The 19,694-nt window shown below is 43.9% G+C and overlaps 1 protein-coding gene across 1 annotated transcript; it reads right to left on the bottom strand.

Annotated features, from left to right (window-relative positions):
* Positions 1 to 564: 564 nt before the first annotated feature.
* Positions 565 to 3,298, bottom strand: LOC130207256 (transmembrane protein 121). The gene has a single exon (XM_056435773.1). The coding sequence runs from the start codon at positions 2,018 to 2,020 to the stop codon at positions 1,073 to 1,075; it is 948 nt and encodes a 315-aa protein (XP_056291748.1). The 5' UTR covers positions 2,021 to 3,298; the 3' UTR covers positions 565 to 1,072.
* Positions 3,299 to 19,694: the final 16,396 nt, after the last annotated feature.

Raw genomic sequence — 19,694 nt, forward strand, 5'->3', positions numbered from 1 at the left:
CCCGAGACAAAGAGAGATTTGTCATATTAGAAGATGTCTTGGCTGTTGTTTGTATTCACATCACTGGACCTTAAGTATCCATTTTGTTCATTTGTGTGAAGAACTAAATAACAGTGCTTCCAAAGATCTGCCGCTGTCGCTAAGCACAGGTAGTCAATGAGCGCCTGAGGAGGATATTAAACAGGTTTCCTTATTGGGAATCATTTATCCATCTGCAGCCCCTTGACTGTGTATTCTGTCCGATGGCTATGGCACCACAGTCACCCTTTGCAGTGATCTGACTGCTCATTGCTTCAAGTAGAATTGTATTCAAACGTTTCCCTTTTCCCTTTAAAATATGAGCTGGAATATAACTGTCATTCTCAAGATGAATGGCATTGCACAGCCACCACAATAAAGGAGGTTCAAATTGAATTTGTAACCCAGGTTAATTAAAGGACATTTGCTGCAACTACAACATTAATTTAACTCAATTGGACCAATAACCAAGTGATTTCATGAAGAAGAAATAAACAATAAAAATTGTACAGCCAGTGAAAAAGCAGGAAAGCATTTTATCTTGTACACAATACTTTATCAAAGAGTCACATATAAAAACATTTTTTTAAAGAGAAAACTTCAACTGATATTTTCACAACTTTGATTCTCCTGTTGGTTGCTCCTCCTAACTTTGACGTGTTAAAGTCCTCGACAACTAAGAACATCCGAGCAACAGAAATACACACAACAGCACACAGACCCTTAAGTTTAAGACTAGAATGCAACACACACAATTAAAAAATATATCCTCTAATCACGCAGTAGCTGGAATTTTTTTTGTATTTGTTGTACAATTATAGAAAATACACAGGTAACTGCATTTGTTGGAGGAAATGTTGAACAAAGTCCCACGTGATTTTGCACCATGACAGCTTTGGATATGCGTCTGCAGTGTCCCATGTGCATGTGAGCATCAGCGGAGATCGTGTTTGTGTGCGCATGCCCGAAAGGGTCTCAGGTGTTGTGGCCCACCGGCGTCCTGAGGGTCATATATATTCATGTAGACATCTCTAGGATCCGCCCCACCCTTCTGTCATGTGTGTTCACATGTTGTCACCTCCGGGAGGGGTGTCTGGTCCTGCATGACCACAACAGGAGGGGTAGGAGCAGGGCGAGCGTGAGCCACCAAGTTTTTTTGCAGCTCCACCCTGAAGGCAGGTGAGTTCTGCAACTGTCTCCTGTACTGCACGAAGCTGCAGGTCTTTAGGATGATGGCCAGGACGTTCTTGCCTATCAGGATGCCGGATACTCTGGCGTCCCGGTACAGAATCATATTCCCCCCTCGGATGAAGAGAGTGATGACGTTGATGGTCACCAGGCTAAGCATTGGGTACAGCAGCATCTTGTGGGGCACGATGTTGATGCCCTGCATGCTGATCTCGCTTAGGGACACACAGGGCAGCACCAGCAGCAGGATGTAGCAGTAGAAGAACATTAGGCCCTCCGCCCACAAGGGGAGCCCCTTCTTCTGAGGCTCCCACAGGTTGGCCTGGATGTCCAGTATGTCCAGCAAGTCCACCACCACCCAGAAGAGGCGATTGCGGATCTCCTCGCGCTTTTTGAAGGCGCGGACGTACTCCATGTGGTCGATTGCAACCAGCACGATAAACAGCAGCGGGATGCAAATGGACAGCAGCAACGTCAAGGCTTTCCTTGCCAGGGCATCCAGGCTCTTCCGGTCCGCCTTGTAGTTTTGATACACAAAGTAGACCTTGATTTCCAGCACAAAGATGTAAAGAAACCAGAGGACCATGGCATAGCCTCTCTTAGCCGTGCGTACCTCGGCGCCCACCCACACCGCCACGTAACGCAGGACGATCAGGAAGCAGATGTCTCCCACCATCACCATGATGCAGATGCCAATCTTGCGCGGCCCGTGGTTCTGTTCCACTAGGTATGCGTCAATCAGCGCCATGCTGCTCATGATCAGGATGGTGGAGAGGCACACGTGGGGCTTGTTGGTGGGGGGTGGAGGTACCATCCTTGCCTGGGCTAGAAGAAGAGGAGGAGGAGGAGGAGTGTTGTTGAAGAAGGGAGTGTGGCGGGTACTCTGTTTGTCCAAATCAGATAGTGCTGCTAGACAGTGGCATTCCCCTCCATTGCTTCTGCCTTGGCCAGAGTCCAGGATGCACTAATAGGATTCACACAGATCACTTCAATAAATCTCAGTTTGTGCCAAAGCCACCTGCCAGGTACAAGGTGCCACTCATTTAGTAAATGATGTCCATTGACAAATGGCCTGCAAGCATACAGGTCTGTGATTGTACAAATGAATTAATCTCAGGGTTGTGTCTACCTTTGACACCGTAACAAGCATTAATCAAACACTACACAGCAGTTTAATCAACAAGTTGCATTTGCTGATATCAAAATAGAAGAGGAAAAGCAACAAAAAAAAGCTAACGCGATGTGTTTTCTGATTCCAGATTCATCTCGTTTTCACCCGCATAGATGAAATTAAAAATAAAAATCCATCTAAATACTCACTTGTGTCCCTCTTTGTACTTTATCCTAATGAATGGCAGCGAGCGATCATCCATGAGACTGGGGAGATCACAAAGCCCATCTGTAATCCACAGGGGAAGAGAGGAAACACGCATAGGATGTAAATCCACCAGTCATGGGTATATTTCTCTCTCTCTCTCTGTTTGTTTGTTTTTCAAGCAAAAAAGAAATCCCAAAATATTGCCGACATAATCCACTAACTGCTCAGACTGAATCAAGAGGAGGCATCGTAACGGTCACAGAGACCGCTCTCAATTCCTGCAAACTAAGAATAGAGGTTATTCTGGGTTGTGCTCAGAAAGAGGGTTTAAACCTCCAGCTCCACAAAAAACAAAGTTATTATTAGTCGACAAATCTCCGCAGTAAGTCCTGCTTAAAAGAGAATCTCCCCTCCAGAAGTTTTCCTCTCCGTCGCCCAGCATCCACGTTCAAGAAAATGTAACATCGTGCATCTGTGCAAGTGTGTGTTTCAGAGGAAGAAGGGCTGGAGTGGATCTTTTCCGCGCAGCCTGGGTCTACTGTCTGTCCCCACTCTGCTGTGAGCGCGTGCGTTTCCCCGTGTGCGTGCGCGGGCGCAGGTTTCAGCAGCTGTCTCCACGCTTCGTTGTCGCTGTATCAACGCCGAGATCCTCGATGCCGTGGCACGGTTTTCTGTCTCCTGCTCAAGCAGCTTCTGTCGGGAATTCCTCTGCATCCACCCAGCAAGCTCTACCAACGCCGCCTGCCTCCGTGCACTTCTCAGTCCGTTCTGGGAAGTCAGTGAGAGAGACGATCCAGTGGCGCGTTCATACACACTCCTGGGACAAGCTCTCTCTTCTTTCCCCTCTCTTCTGCTAAAGTAAAGGCACTTGCTGTGTGGAGGTGACGATCAGCCGACCACAGCTGCAGAGAGAGAGAGAGAGAGAGAGAGAGAGAGAGAGAGAGAGAGAGAGAGAGAGAGAGAGAGAGAGAGAGAGAGAGAGAGAGAGAGAGAGAGAGAGACCCACAACAGTTTTCAAGAAGTGGGTGGAGAGAAGGGGTGTGGGGGGAGGGGGGGGGGTGGAGACGAGCAGCCTTTTTTAAGTGTTTTTCAGAATCAGAATCAGAATCAGAATCAGAAACAGTTTTATTGCCAGGAATGTTTTCACAAACAAACGAGGAATTTTTTTTGGTGGAAGGTGCAACATTTGGACATGACAAACAAACAACAATCAACACGACAGAAAGACAACAAATAATGTGAAGTGTTTGGGTGTGTGCTTCAAGTGGTGTGTTTTAGTTAAAGTGCATGTTAAAGTGACGTGTGTGGAGGAGGGAAGAAGAAGGAGGAGGGAGGAGGAGTGAGGAGGAGGAAGAGGAAGGAGCGGGAAGAAGGAGGAGAGAGGAAGGTGGAAGAAGAGGTGGTAGTCCTGGGGGTGACAGTCAGTCAGTCCCGGGGTCCATTGATGAGCCCGACCGCCGTCGGGAAAAAGCTTTTGGTGTGGCGGGTGGTCTTGGTCATGATGGACCGCAGCCTCCTCCCCGAGGGGAGGGACTCGAACAGGGAGTGTCCAGGGTGGGAGGGGTCAGCGACAATCTTTCCGGCCCGCTTCAGTGACCTGGAAGTGAACAGGACCTGGAGGGAAGGCAGATTGCAACCGATAACCCTCTCGGCCGAGCGGATGATGCTCTGCAGCCTGCGCTTGTCTTTGGCTGTGGCTGCAGGGTGCCAGACGGTGATGGAGGAGCAGATGATGGACTCAACGATGGCCGTGTAGAATTGTACCATCATTCTCCTGGCAGGTTGAATTTCCTCAGCTGCCTCAGGAAGAACATCCTCTGCTGGGCCTTCTTGGTGATGGAGCGGATGTTCAGCTCCCACTTGAGGTCCTGGGAGATGATGGAGCCCAGGAAGCGGTAGGACTCCACAGCGTCGACGGGGAGTCACACAGGATGAGAGGGCGGGTGGGGCTGCATTCCTCCTGAAATCCACAACCATCTCCACTGTCTTTAGGCGTTGAGCTCCAGGTTGTTCTGGCTGCACCAGGTCACCAGGTGGTCAGTCTCCCACCTGTGGCGGTCTCGTCCCCACCAGAGATGAGTCCAATGAGGGTGGTGTCATCCGCGAACTTTAGGAGCTTGACGGACTGGTGACTGGAGGTGCAGCTGTTGGTGTACAGGGAGAACAGCAGAGGAGAGAACACAGCCTTGGGGGAACCCGTGCTGGTGGTCCGGGAGCCTGAGACGTGTTTCCCCAGCCTCACGTGCTGCTTCCTGTCGGTCAGGAAGTCTGTGATCCACCTGCAGGTGGAGTCGGGCACGTGCAGCTGGGAGAGCTTGTCCTGCAGCAGGGACGGGATGATTGTATTGAAAGCAGAGCTGAAGTCCACAAACAGGATCCTGGCGTAGGTTCCTGGGAGTCCAGATGCTGGAGGATGTAGTGAAGGGCCATGTTGACTGCATCGTCTACAGACCTGTTGGCTCTGTAGGTGAACTGCAGGGGTCCAGGAGTGGGTCGGTGATGGTCTTGAGGTGTGACAGGACCAAGCGTTCAAAGGACTTCATGACCACAGAGGTCAGGGCGATGGGCCTGTAGTCATTGAGTCCTGTGATCTTGGGTTTTTGGGGACGGGATGATGGTGGAGGCCTTGAAGCAGGCTGGAACGTGGCATGTCTCCAGGGAGGTGTTGAAGATGTCGGTGAACACCGGAGACAGCTGGTCAGCACAGTGCTTCAGGGTGGAGGGGGAGACGGAGTCCGGGCCCGCTGCTTTGCGGGGGTTCTGCTTTTTGAACAGCCTGTTGACGTCTCTCTCCAGGATGACGAGGGTCATCGCTGAGTTGATGGAGGGTGCTCCAGAGGTGTGAGCCCCTGATGGGCTGGGGGAGGGTGGGCTGATGGTCTGTGGCTTGTTGATGGGGCTGTGGGGGATGGTCTCAGGACTGCTCCATTTTGTTCTCCCTGTCCATGTTGGCCCTCAAAAGAGCCCTGGTTTCCTTGTTCTTTGAGGATCCCATTAAGGGTGTGTACTTTCCGACCCTGTGCATCGGGTTTGAGGTGCAGAGAGGAAAAGTGATCCAAAGAGAAAGAAGAGAGGGGTGCTCTCCAGTATACGATGTAAACAAATAAAATAAAAACAGCTTCCCAGCAGGCTTTGTCTCTGCAGTATGAGGAAACATGGAGAAGAGCAGTGGCTCCTCCTGACGGGGAACCTTTCTATTGATATCCTGACAGAGCATTTAATCAGGAGCCTGAGATGAGGCCTGGGACCAAAAAAGATCAGAGTTAAGGGGAGATGGGGATGTACAGATGTGGGGAGAGTCAATGACAAAGTGGTCAAAATAAACAACAACATGACGAGGAGGTCGAGTGACATTGTAGGGAGAGAGAGAGAGAGAGGGAGGGAGAGAGAGAGGGAAGGAGCGGAGTGGTGCTAAATGTCAGGGGATTTTTTTAATCCACTGACATATAATAATGCAAATAATGCTTATGCTAAACATATTTCAGATGGGGTAAGGTTGGTGTGTATTCTCCACCGTGCAGTATGCTAACACCACTAGCTCTGTTTATCCAGCCGGCCAATTAGCAATAATCCTTCCACAGAGGAACCAGACTGCTTTCATTACTAAAGTATGGAGCCATTTTACTGCTCACTTCATGAGTTGCAGTTATATAGAGGAGTCAGAAAGTATTGGCTTTACATGCAGTGTGGCCGCAGTACACATCCAACTGTGTAATGACAACTAAACATAATTGCAATCAATGCTTCAGATTTTTGGAATGAATATGGTAGAAGGATTCAGGTAGCTGTGGATCAGCTGACAGCCACTGTCATGGCTGTTTGACTTGCCTTCACCATGGAAGCATAAGAAAGCTCTAAGGAGTGAAAAAAGAAGAAGAAATCAGTCAAGTGTAACAGCCGTTATCCTTTCACCATGCTTCTCTCTTATTGACTATTTCCTCTGGATTCATCAGCCGAAATTGAGTCTTGACAAGCGCAGTGATGAGTTGGATTCAAGAAGTCTACCGTTACCGCGACACGGTCAACACACTGTTCGAGAAGGTGACCCCCATGGTGAGAAAACTGTAATAAAATCCACAGGTCTGATGCCTTAATAGTTTTTACACTCGTAAAATTAGTATGGTAGATTGACACAACAACCTCTATCGCCCACTTTGTTATTCCTCCCATGTCTCATCCAGTGATCTATAATGTATATACATTTACATCCCTTTTGTAATACATAGTGGAGTCCAAGACAAGATATTCCATTTAAAAAGGGAAGCAAACCTGGGCTCGCAGTCTTATTCCCGTGTTGCTGAATATCTTCATTTATACATGCTCAGCATTTTTGTCCTCCTTCCCTCTGTGTTTATAATTCAAGAGCGTAGAGGGAATAACATCCTGTCTCTTTAGAGTATTGTCTATTTTAGATTGAGCCAATTTATGCTCTGGTTCATGGTTTATTACAGTTTGTCTGTGTCACAGTCTAATGCCCTGTCTAATGTAATTATACAGATATACCAACAGAAATACACCCAGGATTCTTGCGTGTCCTCTTCTGCCTTTTCTCCTTCGTCCATCATGCTTCTACAGAGGACTGTCCTTGGCTCCTGGACAGAGACGCTGCATCATCCATTGTTCAGCACCAGACAGGCTAACATACAACAGCTACATCCTCTGCAAAGTAGAGCATTCCTGGAAAAAAGCACTTAAAGTACGGAAGCCGGAGGGAGAGGCAACAGAAAGTTCTGTTGAAATTTATTTGTTAAGAATTAGGCCTCTGAATGTGGTATTTGCCTTTATACAAAAATGTAAGCTCGCTTTCTCAGAGCATAACACAGAAATGTTCCCATGACAACTGAGTGCAGAAGGTTGACACACGTTTCCTCATCTTGCCAAATAAGATATCACGGTAGAGACACTGCAAGCTGCACCTTAAACCAAGCTGGAATAAATGCATAAAATATGTTTTCGAAACATCGCACAGGTCATTTGAATCCCTAATGGAACTACAATATTTAACTACAAAGGAAAATAAGTGTATGCTGGTATCTTTTCTATATTCAACATGACGTCAGGTCAGATGTGAGACAAAGTCTCACGTCAACAGCTCTTACAATTCAATTCAATTCAGTTTATTTGTATAGCCCAATTTCACAAATTACAAATTTGTCTCGGAGTGCTTTACAATCTGTACACATAGACATCCCTGCCCCAAAACCTCGCATCGGATCAGGAAAAACTCCCAAATAACCCTTCTGGGGGAAAAAAGGGAAGAAACCTCATACAGAGGATGATGACTACAAAGCAGACATAGATCCAACAGTATTTGCATTTCATTGATCTTGCTTAGAGCCCATGTGGGTGGGCTGTGCAACTGCGGGGAAGAGACTGACTGCCACGTAATCACCACAATTCAGAAATCAAGAGGGAGACATTTTGATATCCATCTATTTAGAAACCTTACGACTTAACTAACCCACAAACACTAAGAATGATCTGCATTATATCGTATTTACCGTTCAGGGGTTGTTGTTACATAATCATAATATAAAGAGGGGCCGGTTCTTGCATCTCTTCAAATGCTACCTGGGAACACTGCAAGCGACAGCTACAGAATACTTATGATTACAGATCATTGCTCCCCCAGTGTGAGAACAGGTGGAGGGGGGCTGGGGGTAGGAGGGAGCATCGTCATTCGCTTTGGACATGCGAGATGAAAGATGTGTAAATTATATTTCCTGTTTACCTGTCCAGCACAAACCACCCTGGACAAAGAAAAAGGATTTATTTCAGGTGTATGGCAGGCAAGGCAAGTTTATTTGTATAGCACATTTCAACAACAAGGCAAATCAAAGTGCCTCAGATAAAACCATTTAAAGCATCAAAACATAATGCAAATGAAAACAAGATTTAAAAACAATGAATAATGTTTGTTAAAACATTTAAAACAGTCAAAATGCAAGAAATAGAATAAAAGTTGCAATGCTGAAATAAAATGCAGCAGTGAGATGCAGAAATTGATAGATATCCTTGAATCTTGTTCAATTAAAGGCAACAGCAAACAGAAAAGTCTTGTATCTGGATGTAAAGGCTATCTATCTGAGGCTCTCTGAGGGTCTCTGAGGGTCTCAGCAGACCTGCAGCTTTCAGGGACCTTGTCTCAGATATGTGGAGCAAAAAAACTGAATGCTGCTTCTCCATGCTTAGTCCTGACTATTGGAACAGGAAGTACACCAGTCCCAGACAACCTGAGGGGTTGCAATGTTTCATAAGGTAGCAGCAGAATGTATGTGGGCCCTAAACCATTTAGTGCTTTATAAACTAGCAATTGCATTTTAAAGTCTATTATTTTTTGGACAGAAAGCGACTGCAAATACCTCAGAACTGGAGTGATGGTCTTCGTGAGGACTTGAGCTGCAGTGTTCAAATTTAGTTTTTACAGAGACCTGTAGTGAAAATAAATGCATGGACAAGTTTCTCCAAATCCTGTTGAGACATAAGTGCTCTCATCCTTGATATATTCTACTGGTGATTGTAGGCTGATTTTGTATGTGTCTTGATATGGCTGTTCAGGTTAAGGTCTGAATCCATAACTACACCTGACTAATCAGTGATTGAAGCTGAGCGTGACTTTCGATCATTCGTCCTTGGGACCAAAAACAATTAGTTCTGTTTTATCTTTGTTTAATTGAAGAAAATGATGGCACATCCCATTGTTGGTTTCTTCAATGCATTTAGCCAGCCTTTTTATGGGATTATAGTCCCCTGGTGATATAGTTATGTAGATTTGTGTGTCGTCTGCATAATTATGATTACACCATTTTTTGTTTTTCTGAGCCAGTGGAAGAATGTAGATGATGTCGTTGAAATCCTTAACAAGAGCAGTTTCAGTACTGTGGTGCTGATGAAAACATAACTGGAAGACATCAAAACTGTTATCTTTGGCCACAAAGTTTTTCAGCTGTTGAAAAAACACTTTTTCCATTATTTTACTTTAAAATGGGAGGTTTGATATTGGACTATAATTTTGTATTATTTCGGGGTCTTTTTAAGAGTAGTTTAATAACTGCAGGGGCAGTTAGGGCATGTGGGAACAATTTGTTAAAGATCAGTGGTCATGCAGTGTGAAGTGTATTTTTGAAGAAGTGTGTTGGTAGAATATCCAAGCAGCAGGAAGGCTTCTTTGGTTGATTGAATGAAATTGTGTCATGATATTTGAATGGATGTTATTTAAAGGCACCGCCTGCTTGTCTAATTTTCTGCAAAAAAGGAGACAAATTGATTGCATGCCGAGGTGGATTGGAGCGTAGCAGTTACTGACACCGGAGGGTTCGTTAGCCTGTTAACGGTAAGAAGTAAGGCGTGCGTATTATATATTATAAGTTCCAAATTCTAATTGCGAAGTCTCTTTTTTATATATACCACAGTGAACCTGGAGATTAGTTTTTTATAAAGTAAAGCTTTTGGTGACCTCCAAGTGACACAAATATCAGCCACATTCTCACTATCACGGCAAACACAAATGAGCTGGAAAATGCTCCGGTGAAGAGCTGATGTGTCACAATGCAAAATAATATTCTCATACTGATACTTTGTAGATTTTGTCTTTAGAAAAAGTTAAGTGTTAAGTACTGCCATTCACTTGCTTAATAAGATCCACCATCAATTAGCAGAAAATGTAAGGAGGCGAGTTTTCAAGAGCCAGAAATCTCTGCACCAGAGTAACAACCTTCTAAACACATTACGTGAAATATTTTTGAGAAACCATTTGATAAAACAAGATTTTGTAGTTTTATAAATATTGTTGGTATTTTAAAACTATGGACTTTCACTCTTCTCCCAGTCTCCTTTGATAACAGTGAATACTGAGATGATAGTGGCAGTGGAGATAATGTCACTCTGGGATGCTGTGTTTTAGAACTAATTGGCAGCACATTCCCTTAAAAGGCTTTTTGTTAACCAATTCATTTTGATTGACTCAGAAAACAAAAACAGAAAACATAATGGGAGAGGTTGTCAGTCAATATTAACGACTGAGACTCTTGTTAAAACAAATGAGGTTATGGGTTCTGTATCAGAATTTGGATCTCATGATTCTTCCTTTTGAACGCAACATGGAGCCAAGAAAGAAACGTTCACTGCATCAAATATCAAAAAAAGTACATGAATGGTGATGTGTGGGAAAGTTATTTGTCTACAGCCTTATTAAACTAGATAATCATTGATGAATTTCCTATTTGTGCAAGCCACTCTGTGGTTTCCTCATTCTGATTAATTCAATGCAGACTACAACTGTGATGCAGCCATTTAACCATTACAAATATTTGCTCCCTGGAGGTTGTGTGTGTACACAAGGAACGCATGGCATTACAGTTTTTTTCGATTGCTAAACGACAGTGGGCACAACTGGAGTCACATGTGCAAAACTCTAACTACAGTCTGCACTACCAACAGTCACCTGAGCTAAACAGTTCACATCACCTGCAAAACTCATTCCAAGCAACAACTCTTAACACATGGCTCAAAACACGCTCAGTGCAGCCAAACACTCTGCACAACCCTCACTGAGGTAACACACACTGTCACTCAGAACACACAGAGAGTAAAAACACTAGCATCAAACACCAATACAGAAAATACAAACTTGTCATCTTTACAGTTTGAACAATTTCAGTGACTTCAAACAAAGTAATATTTTCTTCAAAGAAAAGAGTGACATTCTTTCACATGATTTATTACATTTTTTAGAACATAACAATTCTTTAAGGTAAATGAAAATTAGCAGTTTGCTTCAATAGTCTGTAGTAATTTACGGAATTACAGTAATGAGAAAAAAAAGGTAGAAACTAAAAGTACATACTGTAATTCGAACAAATAATTGAGGGGCTAATCCTGCCTCTCTCTAGCATCAGGCCACATGTTGTCATCAACATCACATCTCATGTTCTCTCTTGCCATGCACCTGGGGAAGAACCTTCTGGAGGGCCTTATCCATCCCTGGCAGTCCTCTGGACTCGTGTCCTCACATCTGGCACGCATGGCTTCCAAAAGAGACATTTGGTCATGTGGGTGGTGACCAAACGCTTGGTTCACGACATTACATTACATGGTCTATAAGTGTAGCCTTTATTTCATCTGGAATAACAGCTCTTTGTCTTCCTCCACGCATCCGCCCTCTCCCTGCCACCCTTCTCCCTCCCATATATATATATATGTGTGTGTGTGTGTTCACTAACAAGTCTAAAACAAGACACCTGCTTAGCCTTTCAGCTGAAATTGCAATCAGCAGTGTTTGAAAGGCACAAGGCTGAAATCTATTCCGTTTTGAATGTGTGGTTCACAGTTTTGACAGCAGTGTGTTAGCATTTGAACAAAGTGCTGTAAATCCACAGTGTTGTGCAGGTTGTGGTTAAAGTCATGGGATAAGTGTGTTGAGTTTTGAAAACTGTGTTCAAGCAATGAAAAACAAACTAGAGTTTGGTCCACATGAACTGCTGCTGTGCAGACTGTAGTTAGAGTTTTGCACATGTGACTCCAGTTGTGCCCACTGTCGTTTAGCAAACGGAAAAAACTGGAATTAAGCTGTCCACAATCGTAAAAGAGAAAATAAAAAACAGCCATTTGTAGGATACAAAGCAATTACTTATCAGTTGTTTTCTTCTCACGCTGCTGTGTAGTCATTTGGGTGTATGTGTATTTGTTATGCATGGACTCTGAGCTGACTACCAATAAATCGTAAGCCTGCTTTATAAGAGCAAAACAAATCTTTAAGAATTGACTATCACAAAACATTTTTTTCAAAATATTAATATCAGTTTTCTCGCAAGCAAACAATGAGCACCAGCTTGCATCATTGTTTGTGCTGACTGAACAAGAGGCTACTATATTGGCATCTTCATGAAAAGCAACACAGCAGAACATTCACCTTACGCATTTCTTCCTTTTCAAAGTATTGAGCATGACTGCCTCTCGATTCACATGTGCATTTTCAGTGGCAGGTTTGCCAGCTCTCCTCACAGGGTACCCTAACGGAAGGAATTCATAAACGGAAGAAACTGTACATCCCTGGCTCACCTTTCTTCCAGAGGACAACTGCTGTGTGTTTGTGTGTGTGTGCGTGTGTGTGTGTGTGTGTGTGTGTGTGTGTGTGTGTGTGCGTGGTTGTGTGCGTGCATGTGTGCGTGCGTGCATGCGTGCGTGCGTGCATGCGTGCGTGCGTGCGTGTGCGTCCATGGGTATGTGCATGCGTGCATGGGTGTTCGCTGAGAAAAGAAAGGGTACAATTGATGAATAAACTTTGCTGAGTTCACTTGGGAAAACATTATCTTGCATGCTGCTGAAAGTATTATTACCTATTATGGGGCAGGTCTGGTTTCCATCTCTGGTTGACACGGTATTTCCGACAGATATGTAAGCAGTGTGTTCCATCCTTTCTCCAGAGCTCTTACAAGACGCGGGCGGGCGGCTCTTGGTAAATGGCTGCACTAATATTGCGCCGTGACAGTGGCCATTAATCACTCAGGATGGAGGATGGTTTTGTTTAATATTCATTGTAGCTTTTACCATTGCACATGTATTCTAGAATCCATGCACAGTCGTAATGAGCTGAGGTAGATGAGGAATATTAATGAGGCCGTAAATCAACTCAGACTGACTGGAGATTCAGAAACCATCGAGGTCAAGTTTTATGGAGCTAAATTCTTTACTGGGAACAGTTGAAGAGGGTTCAATTCAATTCAGTTTATTTTATATTGACCAATATCACAAATTAAGAATTTGCCTCAGTGGGCTTTATAATCTGTGATCTGGTTGTCAGTGTGTTTACTGTGCAGCTGATGTGGAAAATGTGTTTGATGAATTGTAAATGTTGAATACATGTGATAGTTATTGAACCATAGACTAAGCCACAGGTCTTTTCAAGGATCAACTGCCTCTTTACTAAATCCTGCCATGCTACACCTGTCAAGCTCGTAGGCCTACGGCGATTAAGAAGTTTAGTGGCAGACCTTTTTTTTCTTTTTCTATGAAACAGCGTGTCCTCATTCAAGGCATAGCCAGAAAAAAGCTGTCTTCTCGTTTCTAGCCAGTGACCAGTTGAAATGACAGCTGTTTGGTATATTTTATTAGCTGGAGCTTGCTAGCTAATTAAGCTAAGGTTAGTTCCACGAGTTGGTTCAAAAGATTCTCTCCGGCTGACTTTCTAGGACTCATTTTAAAACAAGAACACTGTCAGGGTGTGATAGCTACAAACATGATACCCTGCTAAAAGACTGAGGCTAAACCTGCATGGTTTACCCAGGCTATATGTCAGCAATTGTTGATGTATTATATGACACAAGAAACTGAAGGAAGAGTATTGTCCTCGTACTGCAGTGTTGTAGAATAAAAAGCACAAAGAGAAAACATGGAACAGTTTGTTTCACATTTAATGTTTCAATTCAATTCAATTTATTTGTATAGCCCAATTTCACAAATTACAAATTTGTCTCGGAGTGCTTTACAATCTGTACACATAGACATCCCTGTCCCAAAACCTCACATCGGATCAGGGAAAAATCCCAAATAACCCTTCAGGGGGGGAAAAGGGAAGAAACCTTCAGGAGAGCAACAGAGGAGGATCCCTCTCCAGGATGGACAGGTGCAATAGATGTCTTGTGTACAGAAGCACATATTTAGAGTTAAAATACATTCAATGAATATGACAGAGTGTATGAATAATTCGTAGCAGGCATATTCCACGATGGAGACCTCCACGATCCATCAGGCAGATGGAGGTAGAGAGGAGAAGTGGGCGGAGTCTCAACAGGGCAGTGGTGTGGTCGGTAGCAGGAATTCCACGACCCAGACCTCGATGATCCATCAGGCAGATAGGATCTATGCCGTCTCATAGAGTCCGATGACCCTATGAGACGTGAAGTCAAAAGGACTCCGGGGAGAAAGCAGAGTTAGTAATGTGTGATGGAGAGATGAAAATTCATCCATAAGGCGAGAGAAAAGAGGAGATAGGTTCTCAGTGCATCCTAAAACATCCCCCAGCAGCTATAAGCCTATAGCAGCATATCAAGGGGCTGGACCAGGGCAAACCTGATTCAGCCCTAACTATAAGCTCTGTCAAAGAGGAAAGTCTTCAGTCTACTCTTAAACGAGGTGACTGTGTCTGCCTCCCGGACTGATATTGGAAGCTGGTTCCATAAAAGAGGAGCTTGATAACTAAAGGCTCTGGCTCCCATTCTACTTTTTAAGACTCTAGGAACTACAAGTAGTCCCGCATTTAGTGAGCGTAGCTCTCTAGTGGGGCAATATGGTACTACAAGCTCCTTAAGATATGATGGTGCATCACCAATCAAGGCTTTGTAGGTTAAGAGAAGAATTTTAAAAGTGATTCTCGATTTTACGGGGAGCCAGTGCAAGAGCAGCTAGTGCAGGAGTGATGTGATCTCTTTTCTTAGTTTTAGTGAGAATACGAGCTGCAGCATTCTGGATCAACTGGAGGGACCTAAGAGACTTATTAGAGCAGCCTGATAATAAGGAGTTGCAGTAATCTAGTCTCGAAGTAACGAACGCGTGAACCAATTTTTCTGCATCTTTTTGAGACAAGATGTGCCTGATTTTTGAAATATTACGTCGATGAAAGAATGCAGTCCTTGAGATTTGCTTTACGTGGGAGTTAAAGGACAAGTCCCGATCAAAGATAACGCCAAGATTCTTTACAGTGGTGTTGGATGCTAGAGCAATGCCATATACAGAAACCACATCACCAGATAGTTGATCTGAGGTGCTCAGGGCCGAGTAAAATTACTTCGGTTTTGTCTGAGTTTAACATCAAGAAGTTGCAGGTCATCCATGTTTTTATGTCTTTAAGACATGCTTGAATGTTACTGAGTTGGTTTGTCTCCTCTGGTTTTATCGATAGATATAGTTGAGTATCATCTGCATAACAATGAAAGTTTATGGAGTGTTTCCTGATAATATTGCCCAGAGGAAGCATTTATAAGGTAAATAAAATTGGTCCAAGCACAGAACCTTGTGGAACTCCGTGACTAACGTTGGTGGTTATCGAGGCTTCATCGTTTACAAATACAAACTGAGATCGATCTGATAAATAGGATTTAAACCAATTTAGTGCGGTGCCTGAAATGCCAATCGACTGCTCCAGTCTCTGTAATAGGATGTCATGGTCAATGGTGTCGAATGCAGCACTAAGGTCTAACAAGACCAATACAGAGATGAGTCCTTTATCTGCTGCCATTAGGAGGTCATTTGTAATTTACACCAGTGCTGTCTCGGTGCTGTGGTGTTTTCTAAATCCTGATTGAAATTTCTCAAATAAACTATTATGATGTAGAAAGTCGCACAACTGATTTGCGACCACTTTCTCAAGGATCTTGGAGAGGAAGGGGAGGTTAGAGATCGGTCTGTAGTTAGCCAACACCTCTGGATCCAGAGTGGGCTTCTTCAGGAGAGGTTTAATAACAGCCACTTTGAAGGAGTGTGGTACGTGGCCTGTTAGCAGAGACACATTGATAATATCTAATAGAGAGCCGCCAATTAAAGGCAAAACGTCTTTAAGCAGCCTCGTCGGGATGGGGTCCAAGAGACAGGTAGACGTGTTCGAAGTAGAAACCGTTGAAGATAATTGGTCACGGTTGATGGGAGAAAAGCCCTCCAAATATACACCAGGGCATACAGCGGTTTCCAAGGCCATTCCACTTGAGGACAGATTGGCACTGGTTATGGGCAAGAGAATATTAATCTTGTCCCTAATAGTTAAAATCTTTTCATTAAAGAAGTTCATAAAGTCATTACCACTGAGGTTTATAGGAATGCTCGGCTCCACAGAGCTGTGACTCTCTGTCAGCCTGGCTACAGTGCTGAAGAGAAACCTGGGGTTGTTCTTATTTTTTTCTATTACTGATGAGTAATAGGCTGCTCTGGCATTACGGAGGGCCTTCTTATATGTTTTAAGACTATCTTGCCAAACTAAGCGGGATTCTTCGAGATTAGTTGAACGCCATATGCGTTCAAGCTTTTGTTAAGTTGTAATAGTTTATTTTGATAACATCTGCAGAGGTCTTATGGTTTAAATTAATACATATAGAAAGATATTATAATAGACAATATTAAGGAGAATATTGATATTGTTATTAATGTATTATGAAGCATAGGGGTAATGTTTACTCTATGCAAATGTAAATGGCAAGAATTAATGTATATTGCATGAGAGTGACTGTTAGTGTTATAGATTGACGAAGCCGGTTGAATTCCGTGAAGTGATTTACAATAACAAGAGACTTTTATTGTGAAGGTGACTTTTAATGCAGTCAAAACCAAGACGGGAATCTTATTGTGAAAATACTTTAGCGACGGGACCGGAAGTGACGTTTCGACCGGTGAGAGAAAACTCCGCGTCTCAGAGAGACCGGCCTCTTTCACAGGTAAGCCCAGAGGGGGAAGGCTGCGGCTCCTGAGCTCCCGAGCCGGGAGCCGGCGCCGGGACAGAGGAAGAGCGCTTTGAATGTTTGATTCACTTTTCTTGCCATTAAATGTTGATAACTTAATCCATGCGCGTCCGGAAGCCTGTTTCTCCACCATCTGCAGAGTGCCCAGTTTTGAGAATACCTTACACTTTCGTGACGTTTGCTTCAGTTTGCGGGTCTGAGGGTTATACCAGGGAGCAAACCTCCTCTTCCTCACTGTCTTCTTCTTCAGAGGGGCTATCGAGTCCAGTGTCATTCTCAGAGAGCCTGTGGCACTGTCAACAAGATGATCAATCTGGGACGGACTAAAGTTAGACCAGGAGTCCTCTGTTATATTATGATATGATATGATATGATATGATATGATATGGGTTTTATTGTCATTGCATAGAGTACAGGTACAGAAGCAAGACGTGGTATCGAATCAAATACAGAAGGAATCGCTTTTTTAAATTTAGCTACAGCACTGTCAGTTAGACATCTGGTGTAGAAACTTTTGACTAACGGAGTACACTCCGGTAGTATAAATTCAAAAGTTATGAGGTTGTGGTCTGACAGAAGAGGATTCTGTGGGAAGACGTTCAAATGCTCAATGTCAACGCCATAGGTAAGAACAAGATCAAGCGTATGGCCAAAGCTGTGAGTGGGTTTCTGCACTCTCTGACAGAAGCCAATCGAGTCCAACAAGGAGATGAATGCAGCACTAAGGCAATCATTATCAACATCCACATGGATATTAAAATCTCCAACAATAATAACTTTATCAGTTTTAAGAACCAAACTTGATATAAATTCTGAGAATTCAGATATAAACTCTGAATATGGACCTGGTGGCCGGTACAGAATCACAAATAGAATTGGCTGTAGTGTTTTCCAGGTTGGATGTGAAAGACTAAGAACAAGGCTTTCAAATGAGGTGTAGTGTAATTTTGGTTGAGGATTAATTAATAGGCTCGATTCAAAGATGGCTGCTACTCCACCTCCTCGACCGGTGCCTCGAGGAATGTGAGTATTAATATGACTTGGAGGAGTCGATTCATTCAGGCAGACATATTCTTCATGGCTCAGCCAGGTTTCAGTTAGGCAACATAAATCAATGTGATTATCTGATATTAAATCATTCAGTAACACAGCTTTAGATGACAGAGATCGAATATTTAGGAGACCACATTTAATAGACCTGTTTTGTTGCACTGCTGAAATAATGGTGTTAACTTGTATAAGGTTATTGTGTAAGACTCCTCTTCTGCTTACTTTTGATTTATTTAATTGAAGTGGCCGTGGGACAGACACAGTCTCTACTCTAGAGTCATGGGTGGGTAACTGCTCGAATGGAAGAGCAGAGAAGGGTGTTAAACTACAACTCTGCTCCCGGTTCCTGATCTGAACCCTGGGTTGTCATGGATTAAGTCCGGTGATCAACTTGGTCATATTCGCAGATATGAGACGCGCTCCGTCCAACGTGGGATGAATGCCGTCTCTCCTCATCAGATCAGGCTTTCCACAGAAAGTCTTCCAGTTGTCTACGTAGCCCACATTATTCGCTGGGCACCACCTCGACAGCCAGCGGTTGAAAGACGACATTCGGCTATACAATTCGTCTGTCTGCAAATTTGGGAGAGGGCCAGAGAAAATTACGGTGTCCGACAACGTCTTGGCATAAGCACACACCGATTCCACATTAATTTTAGTGACTTCCGACCGACGGGCTCGGGCGTCATTACCACCGGCGTGTATTACAATCTGACTGTATCTCCGCTTGTCCTTAGCCAGCAGTTTCAAACAAGACTCCACGTCGCCCGCTCTGGCCCCCGGGAGGCACACAACGGTGGTCCGCGGCTTCGCTATTTGTGTTGTCTCGGTGCTGTGGTGTTTTCTAAATCCTGACTGAAACTCCTCTAATAAGCTATTATGATGTAGAAAGTCACACAACTGATTTGTGACCACTTTCTCAAGGATCTTGGAGAGGAAGGGGAGGTTAGAGATCGGTCTGTAGTTAGCCAACACCTCTGGATCCAGAGTGGGCTTCTTCAGGAGAGGTTTAATGACAGATACTTTGAAGAAATGTGGTACGTGGCCTGTTAACAAAGACACATTGATAATATCTAATAGAGAGCTGCCAATTAAAGGCAAAACGTCTTTAAGCAGCCTCGTCGGGATGGGGTCCAAGAGACAGGTAGACGTGTTAGACGTAGAAACTGTTGAAGATAATTGGTCACGGTTGATGGGAGAAAAGCCATCTAAATATACACCAGGGCATACAGCGGTTTCCAAGGCCATTCCACTTGAGGACAGATTGGCACTGGTTAAGGGCAAGAGATTATTAATCTTGTCCCTAATAGTTAAAATCTTTTCATTAAAGAAGTTCATAAAGTCATTACCACTGAGGTCTATAGGAATACTCGGCTCCACAGTGCTGTGACTCTCTGTCAGCCTGGCTACAGTGCTAAAGATAAACCTGGGGTTGTTCTTATTTTTCTCTATTACTGATGAGTAATAGGCTGCTCTAGCATTACGGAGGGCCTTCTTATAAGTTTTAAGACTATCTCGCCAAACTAAGCAGGATACAAGAGAGCACTGTGGTGTTAAGGTGCGTTCACACCAAAAGCGAAACTATTTTTTCGCGCGACCGAATCCCATGTAAAGTCAACGTACAGATACGTGTGGCTGCGATAGACGCGGTATTTTTCCGGGCGGCGCGTTTGGGG

Source organism: Pseudoliparis swirei, chromosome 17 (assembly GCF_029220125.1).
Source record: "Pseudoliparis swirei isolate HS2019 ecotype Mariana Trench chromosome 17, NWPU_hadal_v1, whole genome shotgun sequence".
Lineage (NCBI taxonomy): Eukaryota > Metazoa > Chordata > Actinopteri > Perciformes > Liparidae > Pseudoliparis > Pseudoliparis swirei.